The sequence below is a fragment of the Bactrocera oleae genome, chromosome 5 (assembly GCF_042242935.1).
Source record: "Bactrocera oleae isolate idBacOlea1 chromosome 5, idBacOlea1, whole genome shotgun sequence".
Lineage (NCBI taxonomy): Eukaryota > Metazoa > Arthropoda > Insecta > Diptera > Tephritidae > Bactrocera > Bactrocera oleae.
The window spans coordinates 59,576,123-59,587,687 of record NC_091539.1 but is presented as its reverse complement, the minus strand read 5'-3'; the positions used below and the strand labels follow the sequence as shown (position 1 = coordinate 59,587,687).

Sequence of the window (11,565 nt, the reverse complement as noted above, 5' to 3'; positions counted from 1 at the left end):
GATATGAGTTTTGGAGTATAAGTTACGGAAATGGGTGAAGCATGCATCACCGCAGCTTTAGTGGGTAAAAAATATATGTAAGTGTTGTGGTCAAAGCGCTCTCGATCGAGTCGGTGGTAAGTTTGATTGCCAGATATGCTGAAAAGTTCGTCTGGTTTTAAAGCAAAATGGTGGATAGGCAAGGTGAGAAACCAGTTCATAACGTAATTCCTTATATTTATCGGTTGTATCACAAGGATCTTCACATTTTTTTCTTTGCAAAGTGTTTTTTGTTCGTAAAAATTCTAATTACTTATGCATCAATTTTACGATTAACGGTTCCACAAGATAATTTCACGAATTTTCGCGAGGTTTTCTACCGTTATTGACTCTTCTGGCCTCCCTAAACAGCATGCATTATTTGTGCTTATAAAGTTACAGCGAAATTCAGCAAAGCAGTAATTAAGCGTTGCATAATTTGGAGAAAAATCTGTCATAACACTTGTCAACCCATTGTTTTGCATCAACAGCGCTTTTTTTTATCAGGAAACTATATTTTGTCAAAACACGAAATTACCATAACTTTACACTTCTAAGGCTGGTACTTTAAGGGGTTACATGGGTTTCACGACTTCAAAAAACAAAAACAAATTGTATTGTCTTATTTAATTTTATAACATCTCTAGAATATTGTCCTAAATTTTCAAGTTGATCCCAGTAATAGTTTTGGAGGTACAGCTTTGAAAAGTTGCGCGTTCGAGGTCAGCTACATATATAGTCACTTAAAACTTTTTCACGAAATATGTTTTCAAAGTCGTTTGTCAAGATTTCTCGCGAACTATTCAACCGATCCGGAGGAAATTTTACACAGGTCTTCAAGATATTTTTTACAAGGTCTTGAATACGATTACAATTATCTTATTTAAATTACAATTATTTAAAACAAAAAAACGTCGACAAATTTTCACCAAAATTTGCGTTTTTTAAAACGTCTGTCTAAAATACAATTTTCAATTTATTTGTTTTTTCTCCTATACCTAGTTAATGATCTTAGTTCAAACACGTATTTTTTTCTTTTTTACTTTTGATGATCCTGTCAGAAGTTCTGCTGTCAACGCGAAAGCATCTTTTTTCCGAGGGACTGCCGCAAATGAAATCGTAATAATCGAGTTTTGAATATTTTCCTTTGAAAATTTCAAAAAATCTTTATCAAATATGTATCTTCAGAATAATAAAAAGTTTGAATCAAATATTTAAAAAATTGCTGAAAATAGAGCGTTTTTTGCTCGACGAAACCCATGTAACCCCTTAAGGACTTTTGGTTTGTGATGTGATTTATTTTTCGTTCATTTAGTAACTGATTGAAGGCGACAACTAGAGCTTAAGTAAGTTTTTATGGAATTACCTTATGATCAAATATTACCCGGACAAATCCATTTAATTTGAGCTGTGTGCCGAGCATAAAGATTTTTATTCTAAAAACCTATAATTTTCCAAACACCAATGTATGATTTATTCTATTGACGCTATTCAGCGATGTGAAATCATTGAGTACATTTTCTATATGGAAAAGTTTTTCCTAAATTACAATTTTACTAAAACTTGTAGCTTGTTTTCTGAGAACTCGACCAAAATTTATCAAAAGTGTTGTTGCTTTTTGTATTTTATACTCCCCGCGAAGAAGGGGAAGTTCACACCCGAACTACACCGCCCTACTCCTCTCTAGGAGTATTGTTCAAAACAATTGAAAGTACGATAGCTAAACTCTACACTTTAAAAAACTTTAGAAACATAGAATTATGGTGGGGACGTTGCAAAAGTTCTACATACTTATATATAACAAAGTAAAATTTGCAATTCTCACCGCTGAGTACCAATTTTAATACAGGCAGTTGGCAACATTTGTGTTCAATACAATGCGAGTGCTCACAGCTCAGTACTGACAAAATATTCTTCCACCCACAAAAACATCGAATTGATGCACTAACAACTCACATTGCTTATTAAACACCTCATTAGTTCTTTTTGGCTCAGCACTTGAAATGAAAAGAAGTAATAAACTAGAAAAAACGTTAACTTGTAGCTGTAATACCCTGCACAGGCGCTAGGTCTGAAAACGTAATCGGCCAACGGTTTGCTGGTTCTTTCTAACCACGTTGTTTGATATACGGGTTGGTTGAAAAGTAAGTAGTGTTCACCAAAAAATAGCACTATTAGCTCCAAATTTTTATTCTCAAATTGGTAGATCTGTTGTGAGAACACATGCTAAGTTACAAGTCATTCTGTCAATTAATTCTTTATTCCCAAGCCAATTGAAGTTGACGTGTCAGGGTATTCTGTTAATATGGAAAAAATTGAATATCGCGCAGTGATTAGATTCTTTGTTTTAAAAGGTTTGAAAGCAAAGGAAATTTATAAACAATTGTAAGGAGTGTATAAGGAGTTGTCACCTTCAAAACGCACAGTTGAATTTTGAGCTGGTGAATTTAAACGTGGACGTACTAGGCTTGAAGAGGTTTCACGCGAAGGACGACCAAAAACCACAACCACAACAAAAATCATTTAGCAAGTTCATAATATTGTTAGTGAAGATCCAAGTTTGATTAAGCGTGAAATTGCTTATGCCATAGGCATCTCACACGAACGAGTACTTCATATATTACATGGAGTATTATATATGGAGAAGCAGTTTGGAAAGTTAGTGCCGCACACAATTCAACAAAAACTGGATCGAAAACAAATTTCTCAGCATAATTTGTAGCGTTTTAAGCAGAATAAACCCGATTTCTTGCGTCTTTTTATAACTATGGATGAGACTTGGATCTACCCCCATAATCTTAAATTGAAACAAGAACGCTTACAGTGGACTGATGCTGGTTGCTCAGCGCCAAAGTAGGTGAAGTTACAACGATCAGCACAGAAGATTATGGCATCAGTTTTTTTGAGATGAGTCAGTTTTGTTGATTGATTAACTGCAGAAGGGTAAAGCAATCTAATCTGAATATTATTGCCGCCTTTGGATCAGTTGGATGAAAAAATTCGTGAGAAAAGACTTGTTCTGCAACACAAAAAAACTATTTTTCATCAAGACAATGCACCTGTTCACAAAGGTGTTTTAACAATGACAAAGTTCAACGAATTAAAGTACGAATTGGTTGAACATATAGATTTGGCTCCGACTACTACCTCTTCAGAAACCTGAAACAATTCCTTCGTGAAAAACGTTTTTCGTCGAATGAAGAAGCTATTACAGCCATAGACGGGTATTTTGCAGAGCTTCCGGAAAGTCATTATAGGGATGGCATAAAATTATCGGAGGATCATTGGAATAAGTGCATTGAAGTTAAGGGAGATTTTAATGAATAAAAAAATGTTTTTCGTACCAAAAACATTATTTTTTCATTTCGAGCGCAGAAACTTTTCAACCAACCTGCATGGTATACAACATTCAAGTCTCTTATGAAGACCTTTATCTAGATTTTGATCGGTGCGTTTGTATAGCAGCTATATGTTATAGTGGTCCGATCCGAATATATATATTCGGAGATTATGGCATTGCCTTGGACAATAATATACGCGTATATAATGTGTATAAACAATTGGCTCGTGAGATATAGCTTTTTGAGTTATGCATAAATCGAAAAAAATTTTAAATAAAAAATTTCATGCGTTAATGAAACATTATTTCTGACGAAAACTGACGAGAAATGTTAGTGATATTTTTGAATTTAGTTGACCGTATAATGAACTTGATGGAGTTTCGACACATTAACTTTAACACGTTAAAATCATCAAAAGCACGTGATAGACTTAACGTTCACGAATATTTGGGTATGCATAATCGTTCGATTCACTGTATCATAGTAAATCAATAAAAATGGCAGAAAAATTGCATGAATCAGGTTTCGAAATGTATTCGCATTCACTGTAATTGCAGGGTACGATCGACAGCTTCTTATATTGACTCTAATTTTAAGCCTTTAAATAATTTTGAAAATTAGTTGTTGTTGTTGTCGCGGCAGAAAACGTTTCTGAAGTAATTTCGGTGGCGAGTTGACAGTCCTTGGCCGGGTAAAAATGCGGGTTCGTTTCGGTTACTTAGACCCGACTGTCGTGGGAACGAAAATTAGTCATAATATAGGCTTTTATTTTATTTGCAGAATATTATATTTTCTTGCAGCACAAAAATCCGTTAATATAGTCAAGTACAACAGTAGTTATCAGCAAAATTTGTTAAAAATTTTAATAATCGCTATTTCTCTCTCATTTGTGCGAACAATTATTAAATTTTTTGATTATTAAAGCTTTCTTGTCGAAATTCTTCTACTTGTTGAACTTCTGCATAGGAAAGGAGTGAAGTAAATGCCTCTCAAGTGACCTTTAAACTAAATGAAGCAAAAACTATTTCTAACTAATGCACATACCACAGCTCATAGATTTTTAATTTTAATTTTGTAAGCTATTTGAAAGCTCCACTGCAATTAATTGACTCTCTTTTGTTTGCATAAATAATTTAAATTTAAATTTTAAATTTGTAAACTAAAATACAAAATTCTAATAAATTAATTTGAATGCTTTTTGGGGCCAAAAAAGCACAATCAAACGTCAAAGCTCAACACCAAAACTAAAGCTCCCCATTATCGGTGTCACCTTTTAGTTTCCTCTTCCATGCGCATGCTGTTGAGTACACTACTTTTGCCAACTGCCATGCTCGTATGACTTTTCAACCGATTTCAATGTTCAGTAATCGCGCGATTGCCAACAAGTAAGGTACGCCAACTGGACGCGAAAGTGAGCTAAAAAAAAAACCAAAAGCTAATAGCTTAGAGTGAATAAAGGCTGCAGAAAAAAAAACGGTGTTGTGATCGATAAACGGTGTGGAAAGGGCCGAACGTGCAATAATCGCCTATCTTAAAAGCAATAAGTTGAAGCAACAATAATAAAAACAACATGTCAGCGTAAGTAACATACATATGTATATGAGTATGAAGAGCGGCAAACTATCGCACGTTGTTAAGTGTAAAACACACATTTTTATATTATGTGTGAATGTGTGTATGTATGTATGTATGACCCGAATTATCACAGCGGCTCACGCCATAACTATGGCTTAGCGGTTGGTTTGGCTGTATACAAATTTATGTATAAAAGGGAAAAGCTTTGTAAAAATATATACATATGTATATACATGCTATATATACATATATATTTACATTACATAGATATAGAAAATATATATCTGTATATATGTATATATACAATTGATATACATATATAGATATTTATAAACTCATATTTATTTTACTTAATGCAAATTTTGTTGTTGTTTTATTTTGCTACTTTCTCATTGCCTCAAATTTGATTTTTGCAGTAAAGCAGATATTGCCTTGATCGGTTTGGCCGTTATGGGTCAGAATCTCATTTTGAACATGAATGATAATGGCTTCGTGGTTTGCGCCTACAATCGCACCGTCGAGAAGGTGAGTGAGAGTTATACAGCGTTGACCGTTAAACCCGAAATAACTTGACTTTGCTTACATATTTACGACGCGTTAGGTCAACCAATTTCTGCAGAATGAGGCCAAGGGCACAAAAGTGATCGGCGCTACTTCGTTGCAGGATATGGTCAACAAATTGAAGTTGCCACGTAAAATTATGCTTTTGGTCAAGGGTAAGTTGGAGAGTATGCAAGTATATGGCAATGTCACTGTCAATGTCGTACAGATAAACATACACACCCATACACATGCAAACACTCATATACATGCATACATAGGCATACACATATACATGTATATATGTAGTATATGTGAGTTCATTTGCGCACTTTTACGAACCGGTAATGACTTCAAACGCTTAGAGCACGTACAAGTACACACACACACACACACAAATACAATCGTATGCACATACACACAAGCTGGAACCACAACTGTTTGCACTATCACTGCGCTTAATTGTTGTTATTGCAAAAAAAAAAATTACCTTGATCGGCAGCAAATGCAACGTCATGATTGCGTCACGAGCAGCGAGCATGGCGTGCGGCGGCGGCGTCGGCAGGGCCAAGTGAATGTGAGGTGATTTACAAACACACGCATATGTGTAGATATGTTTGAAAAACACGCCAGCATTGACAGCTGTTTATTCTAAAGCGGCTAGTAAGCTTAAGCCATTTTGGGGGGCAAAAAGTCACGCTCAGCTGTCGACTGCAATGTTAAGCAAATTAAAAGTAGCTTTTACTTAATTGTGAAATTAAGTTAAAAAAATAATAATACATTTTTCAAGTGTATTAAAAATAAATTTGGAAAGGCTCACTTCCCATGCCGATTATGCTTTCTTATCTCGTTAGTCACACGTAAGACGCATGCGCTATGGCTGTGCTGTTATCAATTTCGAAATTTGGTTACCGAAAATCTATCATCTCAAGGACATTTGCCTATCGGCAACTTTAATGAGTCATATTTGAGCGGTTATATGTAGATATTTTACAGATAAATAATATTCAGTCCAGAAACGGTAGTGTAGGCGAAGGTCATCAAAATTTCAAATAGCTTGGTTCTACCTGTGACAACTGGTGCCTAACCTTGAAGAATTACGATTATGAGTACTAAAAGTATCTGTGTCGGTGCTTAGCCGACACAACTGCCGAAGATTGTCACCTCGTACTACCCCCCAAAGCTATTTGTGGTGGTGATATACGGTTAGAATAACAAAAAAGCAACAGCTACGCTTTCATGAATGAGGGTTCGAAGCATTTTATTAGACAATTTGAATGTACCGTCGCCAAATAATCGACGAGCCTGTGTGTGAAAGATGCAAAGGACTTGTTCTGTTGTCTTTATTGACGTTCAGTTTAAGGCTCGCCTTGCGCCCATACTGTCCAAAGCAGTTTACAGTTAGGACCGAAAGAGCGGGGTCGATCGGGGATAATTTCTTCCGGGCTCGGAGTTTTCAGCGCGGACCGGTGCTCTGTAAAAATTTTTTGCAGTTTTTTTTCTCCAAAAATTGACGGCTCTGCGAGCTCGCATCTTATATCCTCCCCTGGCTAGGTTTGAATCCATTAATGCTTCTTAGTTCCTTCTGTGCACTTGGCGTGGTTTCATTAAACAATTTTGTAGATGACGGTGTGGGTTTATTTTTAAGAACCCAAACAATTTCGAATACGTTAAAAAAATCAGCTTCAACGACTTAACAGACGCCTGATATTTAATCTATAAAATTTAGCAAATAATTTGTGAGTCCTCCATAATTAATTGAGAAACTACAAATATTTTTACTACGCACCGTGAAAAATTATAAAAATAAGAAAATGGATGTGTTGCATGTCCGATAATAAGTTCGGACACTTTACAAAATTTATGTAGATTTAATAGTAGCGGCGGTAAGTTGGGACTCGAGATGACATGCTTTTGTTTAGGATTACAGAGTGCCGTGGTTAATATTGGTGAAGTTATTGAACATAAAAAAAATACAGGTTGCACAGCCAAGATCTAAAAAATGATGAGGGACAACATTTTTCGAACTCTAATTTTTATAATTTTGGTCACTGGAAATTTTCGTACGGGTATTGTAGGCAGTGTAGGGTTATTCAGGCTGGCATAAACTTGATTTGTCCTAGAAAGTATTTAAGGATTATCAGTTTCTCTGAAACGAAGTTAATACGAACATAAATTCTGGACTTGGCTATGAAAACAAGCGATAAAAGAAACAACTTGTGTGGTGGGAGCGGTCAAAGAGTCACGATAATAGGCGGCGATGGAATTTGCTTAAAAGTCCAGAGAAAGGAGATTTTTTAACGCCTTCCATGCAGCTGGTAACATAGTGGTAAATTGTTCAAAACAAAGATCAAAAACTTCTGCTAGGCTATAGTAGAGCTGAAATAGCTGAGGTTATAAAAAAATTAAAGTAATAATCGAAGGTACTTGACGCGCTAACAGATCGTTCCCACGGCAGTAGGGTCTTTGCCATCGGAACGGAACCGGATTGAATGGGAATCAAGGACAGCCTACTCGGCAGTATTTCTCAAAATAATTTTAATTTAACTATAATGACAGTTCTTGGTCGTTATGCATCTATGCCTATGGCTTTTTGTTTACATGGACTCGATAGTTTTGGGAATGACATTATAAAAATCACCGCTTGTCTTCAACAGCCTTTTCTGATCTACATTTTTCCTTATTCATGCACAAATTCACGACCATACTTCAAATAAAACCTAAACTTAAACTGTACTAAAATACTATTTTCAATTATTTTTACAGCCGGCAGCGCTGTGGACGACTTTATCAAACAATTGTTGCCACTACTATCGCCCGGCGATGTAATCATCGACGGTGGCAACTCCGAGTATCAAGATACCGCACGTCGTTGCGATGAATTGCGCGCTAAACGAATTTTGTACGTTGGTTCGGGAGTGAGCGGTGGCGAAGAGGGTGCGCGTCATGGACCATCACTCATGCCCGGCGGTCATCCGGAAGCGTGGCCACTCATACAACCCATCTTCCAGTCAATTTGCGCAAAAGCCGACAACGAGCCATGCTGCGAATGGGTCGGCGAAGGTGGTGCTGGACATTTTGTCAAAATGGTACATAACGGTATTGAGTATGGCGATATGCAATTGATTTGCGAAGCGTATCAAATCATGAAAGCGCTTGGTCTCTCACAAGCCGAAATGGCTACAGAGTTCGAGAAGTGGAACAGCGAAGAATTGGATTCATTCCTCATCGAAATCACACGTGACATTTTAAATTATCAGGATGAGAAAGGTTTTCTGTTGGAGCGCATACGCGACACAGCTGGACAAAAGGGTACAGGAAAGTGGACAGCCATTGCTGCGCTGCAATACGGTGTACCTGTAACGCTAATCGGTGAAGCGGTATTCTCACGTTGCTTATCCGCGTTGAAGGATGAACGTGTGGCGGCCAGCAAACAATTGAGCGGACCTGGCGTATCGGCAAAGGTTGGGGATCTACCCAAGTTCTTGAATCACATCAAGCATGCATTGTACTGCGCCAAAATCGTTTCGTACGCGCAAGGCTTCATGTTGATGCGTGAGGCGGCCAAAGAGAATAACTGGAACCTGAATTATGGTGGCATTGCGTTGATGTGGCGTGGCGGTTGCATTATTCGCAGGTAAGTCTTATGCATGTGTAATTATGTAAAGCAGAAATTCTTATACACAAACGTTACTCTGTTTGCAGTGTGTTCTTGGGTAACATCAAGGATGCCTACACCCGCAATCCACAACTCTCGAACCTGCTGTTGGATGACTTCTTCAAGAAGGCCATTGAAGTTGGCCAAAACTCATGGCGTCAAGTTGTCGCCAACGCCTTTCTGTGGGGCATTCCTGTACCAGCTCTTTCGACCGCGCTCTCGTTCTACGATGGCTATCGCACCGAAAAATTACCCGCCAACTTGTTGCAAGCGCAACGCGATTACTTTGGCGCACACACTTATGAACTCTTAGGTGCTGAGGGTAAATTTGTGCACACCAATTGGACCGGCACCGGTGGCAATGTCTCCGCCAGTACATACCAGGCGTAAAGCATATACACGCCACAAAATGCCGCAACTTTAGCTTTTTAAAAGGCATTCCAATTTCTTAGCAAATAATTAGCAATTAATTTCATATCCGTATGTAATTACTTTAAACGCATACATACATACATACATGCGTGCATGTATAGAAATGGTGTAAATAAATATATTACAAGTGGCTATTAAAAGAAAACCAATTCTTAACATTTAAATTCGATTTTTATTCCATTTTTTTTTCTTTTGTTTGAAATCTCAAATTTTAACCTCCTAACCTAAATGCAGTTACTGCGATATAAACAATATAATTGTCAAAGTATTGCTAATTCTAATATGATGTAGCGAATATAACAAGTTGCAATAGTATTTAGGGCATTCAAAAACATTTCAGCTTCTATTTTGTGCGGCGTAGTGCTTTTTTAGGTTGTTCAATTACAAGTTTTTCAGCAGAGTACAGGTGTCCAATGATAACCTGCAAGTTAGAGATGTGTGATGATAAGCGATATGTTTATCAATAATATATAAACAAACTTTAGTATATACTTGTATGTTTGTATATAATCTAATATTTCTATCAAGTATCTGTCAGAATTTCATAATTTCCAAAGATAATTGCGGCTGATAAATATATTATTATAATGAAGTATGTATGTATGTATCGCATAACGCTTTGTTACTATGTACAGACACATGTATGGGTTTTATTCCTGTACATACCTTTACAAGTACATAATATGTGTGAAGTTAGAACAAAGGCAACGCAGCAATATTAGTTAATATTTTTATGAACAATTGAAAAATATTTCTTTAATATTATTTTGTTTAATATAATTTTATTATTACTTAATACATCAATTACACTTTTTCACATATTGAGATAATTATTTGTTTGGAAGCTCTAAAAAAAAAACAGGAAAAAATGTTATATTATAATACCCTTCATAAATGAAAAAGTTTTCCATACAGAACTTGATTTCGAACGATCTGTTTGTATGATAGCTGTATGTATAGTTCACCGATCTGAAAATTTTTCTCGGAGATTGCATCTTGGCCTTGAACAATGATCCATGCCAAATTTCGTGAAGATATTTCGTTAAATGAAACAGTTTTCCATATAAAGACTTATTCTCTCGTTCAGTTCAGTATGGCAGCCATATGCTATAGTGGTTTGATCTGAAACATTTTCTCGGTGATTGTAGCTTCTGGGCGAGAAAACGACGTATGCAAAAATTCGGATCGATATCACAAAAACTGAAGGACTAATTCGCGTATATACAGACAGATAGACGTAACGTAACGTAATTAATTATACAATTATAATTTTATAATTGCTTTTTTGTGTACGTTTACTCATTCGAACTTTATAATATATATATAATATATGTCTTCCACATCTCTCTGTAGCTACTTATGTATCAGCGGCGAAACCACAAATCTTTATTACTTATTTATCACATATCTTATCAAAAAACAAGCAGTTACAAAAAAATTAAAATCAATTTACTGACCTGCCGCCGCACAAGCTCCAGATTTTGTTTAGCTTCTGCTAGTTTTTGATCGATAACCGCAAAATCATTAATACTTTTATTTTCACGGAATGTGTCACGTATTTTTCGTCCAGCAAACATTCTAAAAAAGATAGTTTTTTATTATGAAAATGTTTTTATAACAGGCATACAACCTATTGGTTAGGTCAATTATGCTTACCTGAAATTGTAGGCAGGAATTTTTTCAGCCTCACGCAAAAGTAGGCGATAAATTGTAATTACTTGCCGTCTCGTTGACATTTTTGCAATTTTCTGTCAAAGTAAATTCTTTTTTGCCGGTCAGAGGTACACCAATTTTCGTGAAATTAAAGTAAATACTCGTATTGGCGCAAACGCATTAAAACCCCATAAAAATTTAGCAGCTGATTGCGAACAAATCAGAATGGCGAAATGTCAAAAACATATGCGGATAAATACATGAAACAGCTGATTACAAGTCGATTCTACTACATTAGAATATGCCGGGTGCTATTACAATTGGTTTGTTCGTTTAGTACATATTTTT

At 36.1% G+C, this 11,565-nt stretch overlaps 2 protein-coding genes across 2 annotated transcripts; one reads left to right on the top strand and one right to left on the bottom strand.

Annotated features, from left to right (window-relative positions):
- The first annotated feature begins 4,713 nt into the window (after nucleotides 1–4,713).
- On the top strand, nucleotides 4,714–9,728 carry Pgd (phosphogluconate dehydrogenase). Its single transcript, XM_014246003.3, has 5 exons — nucleotides 4,714–4,937; nucleotides 5,351–5,459; nucleotides 5,536–5,650; nucleotides 8,241–9,111; nucleotides 9,180–9,728. The coding sequence occupies exons 1-5, from the start codon at nucleotides 4,930–4,932 to the stop codon at nucleotides 9,520–9,522; spliced, it is 1,446 nt and encodes a 481-aa protein (XP_014101478.2). The 5' UTR covers nucleotides 4,714–4,929; the 3' UTR covers nucleotides 9,523–9,728.
- On the bottom strand, nucleotides 9,714–11,453 carry bcn92 (LYR motif-containing protein bcn92). The gene is made up of 3 exons (XM_014246013.3): nucleotides 11,221–11,453; nucleotides 11,022–11,142; nucleotides 9,714–9,985 (listed from the first exon to the last, which is right to left on the bottom strand). Exons 1-3 carry the CDS (start codon nucleotides 11,298–11,300, stop codon nucleotides 9,908–9,910), a joined length of 279 nt encoding a protein of 92 aa, XP_014101488.1. The 5' UTR covers nucleotides 11,301–11,453; the 3' UTR covers nucleotides 9,714–9,907.
- Between the last annotated feature and the right edge of the window lie 112 nt (nucleotides 11,454–11,565).

What these genes read in the sequence shown, in the direction of transcription:
- Pgd (XM_014246003.3), top strand. An exon ending in ACAATCGCACCGTCGAGAAG is followed by an intron (nt 5,460 to 5,535) that starts GTGAGTGAGAGT and finishes ACGACGCGTTAG; the next exon opens with GTCAACCAATTTCTGCAGAA. An exon ending in AATTATGCTTTTGGTCAAGG is followed by an intron (nt 5,651 to 8,240) that starts GTAAGTTGGAGA and finishes TTATTTTTACAG; the next exon opens with CCGGCAGCGCTGTGGACGAC.
- bcn92 (XM_014246013.3), bottom strand. Translation starts at nt 11,300, where the DNA reads ATGTCAACGAGACGGCAAGTAATTACAATTTATCGCCTACTTTTGCGT. An exon ending in ATTCCTGCCTACAATTTCAG is followed by an intron (nt 11,143 to 11,220) that starts GTAAGCATAATT and finishes TATCTTTTTTAG; the next exon opens with AATGTTTGCTGGACGAAAAA. An exon ending in TGGAGCTTGTGCGGCGGCAG is followed by an intron (nt 9,986 to 11,021) that starts GTCAGTAAATTG and finishes TCTAACTTGCAG; the next exon opens with GTTATCATTGGACACCTGTA.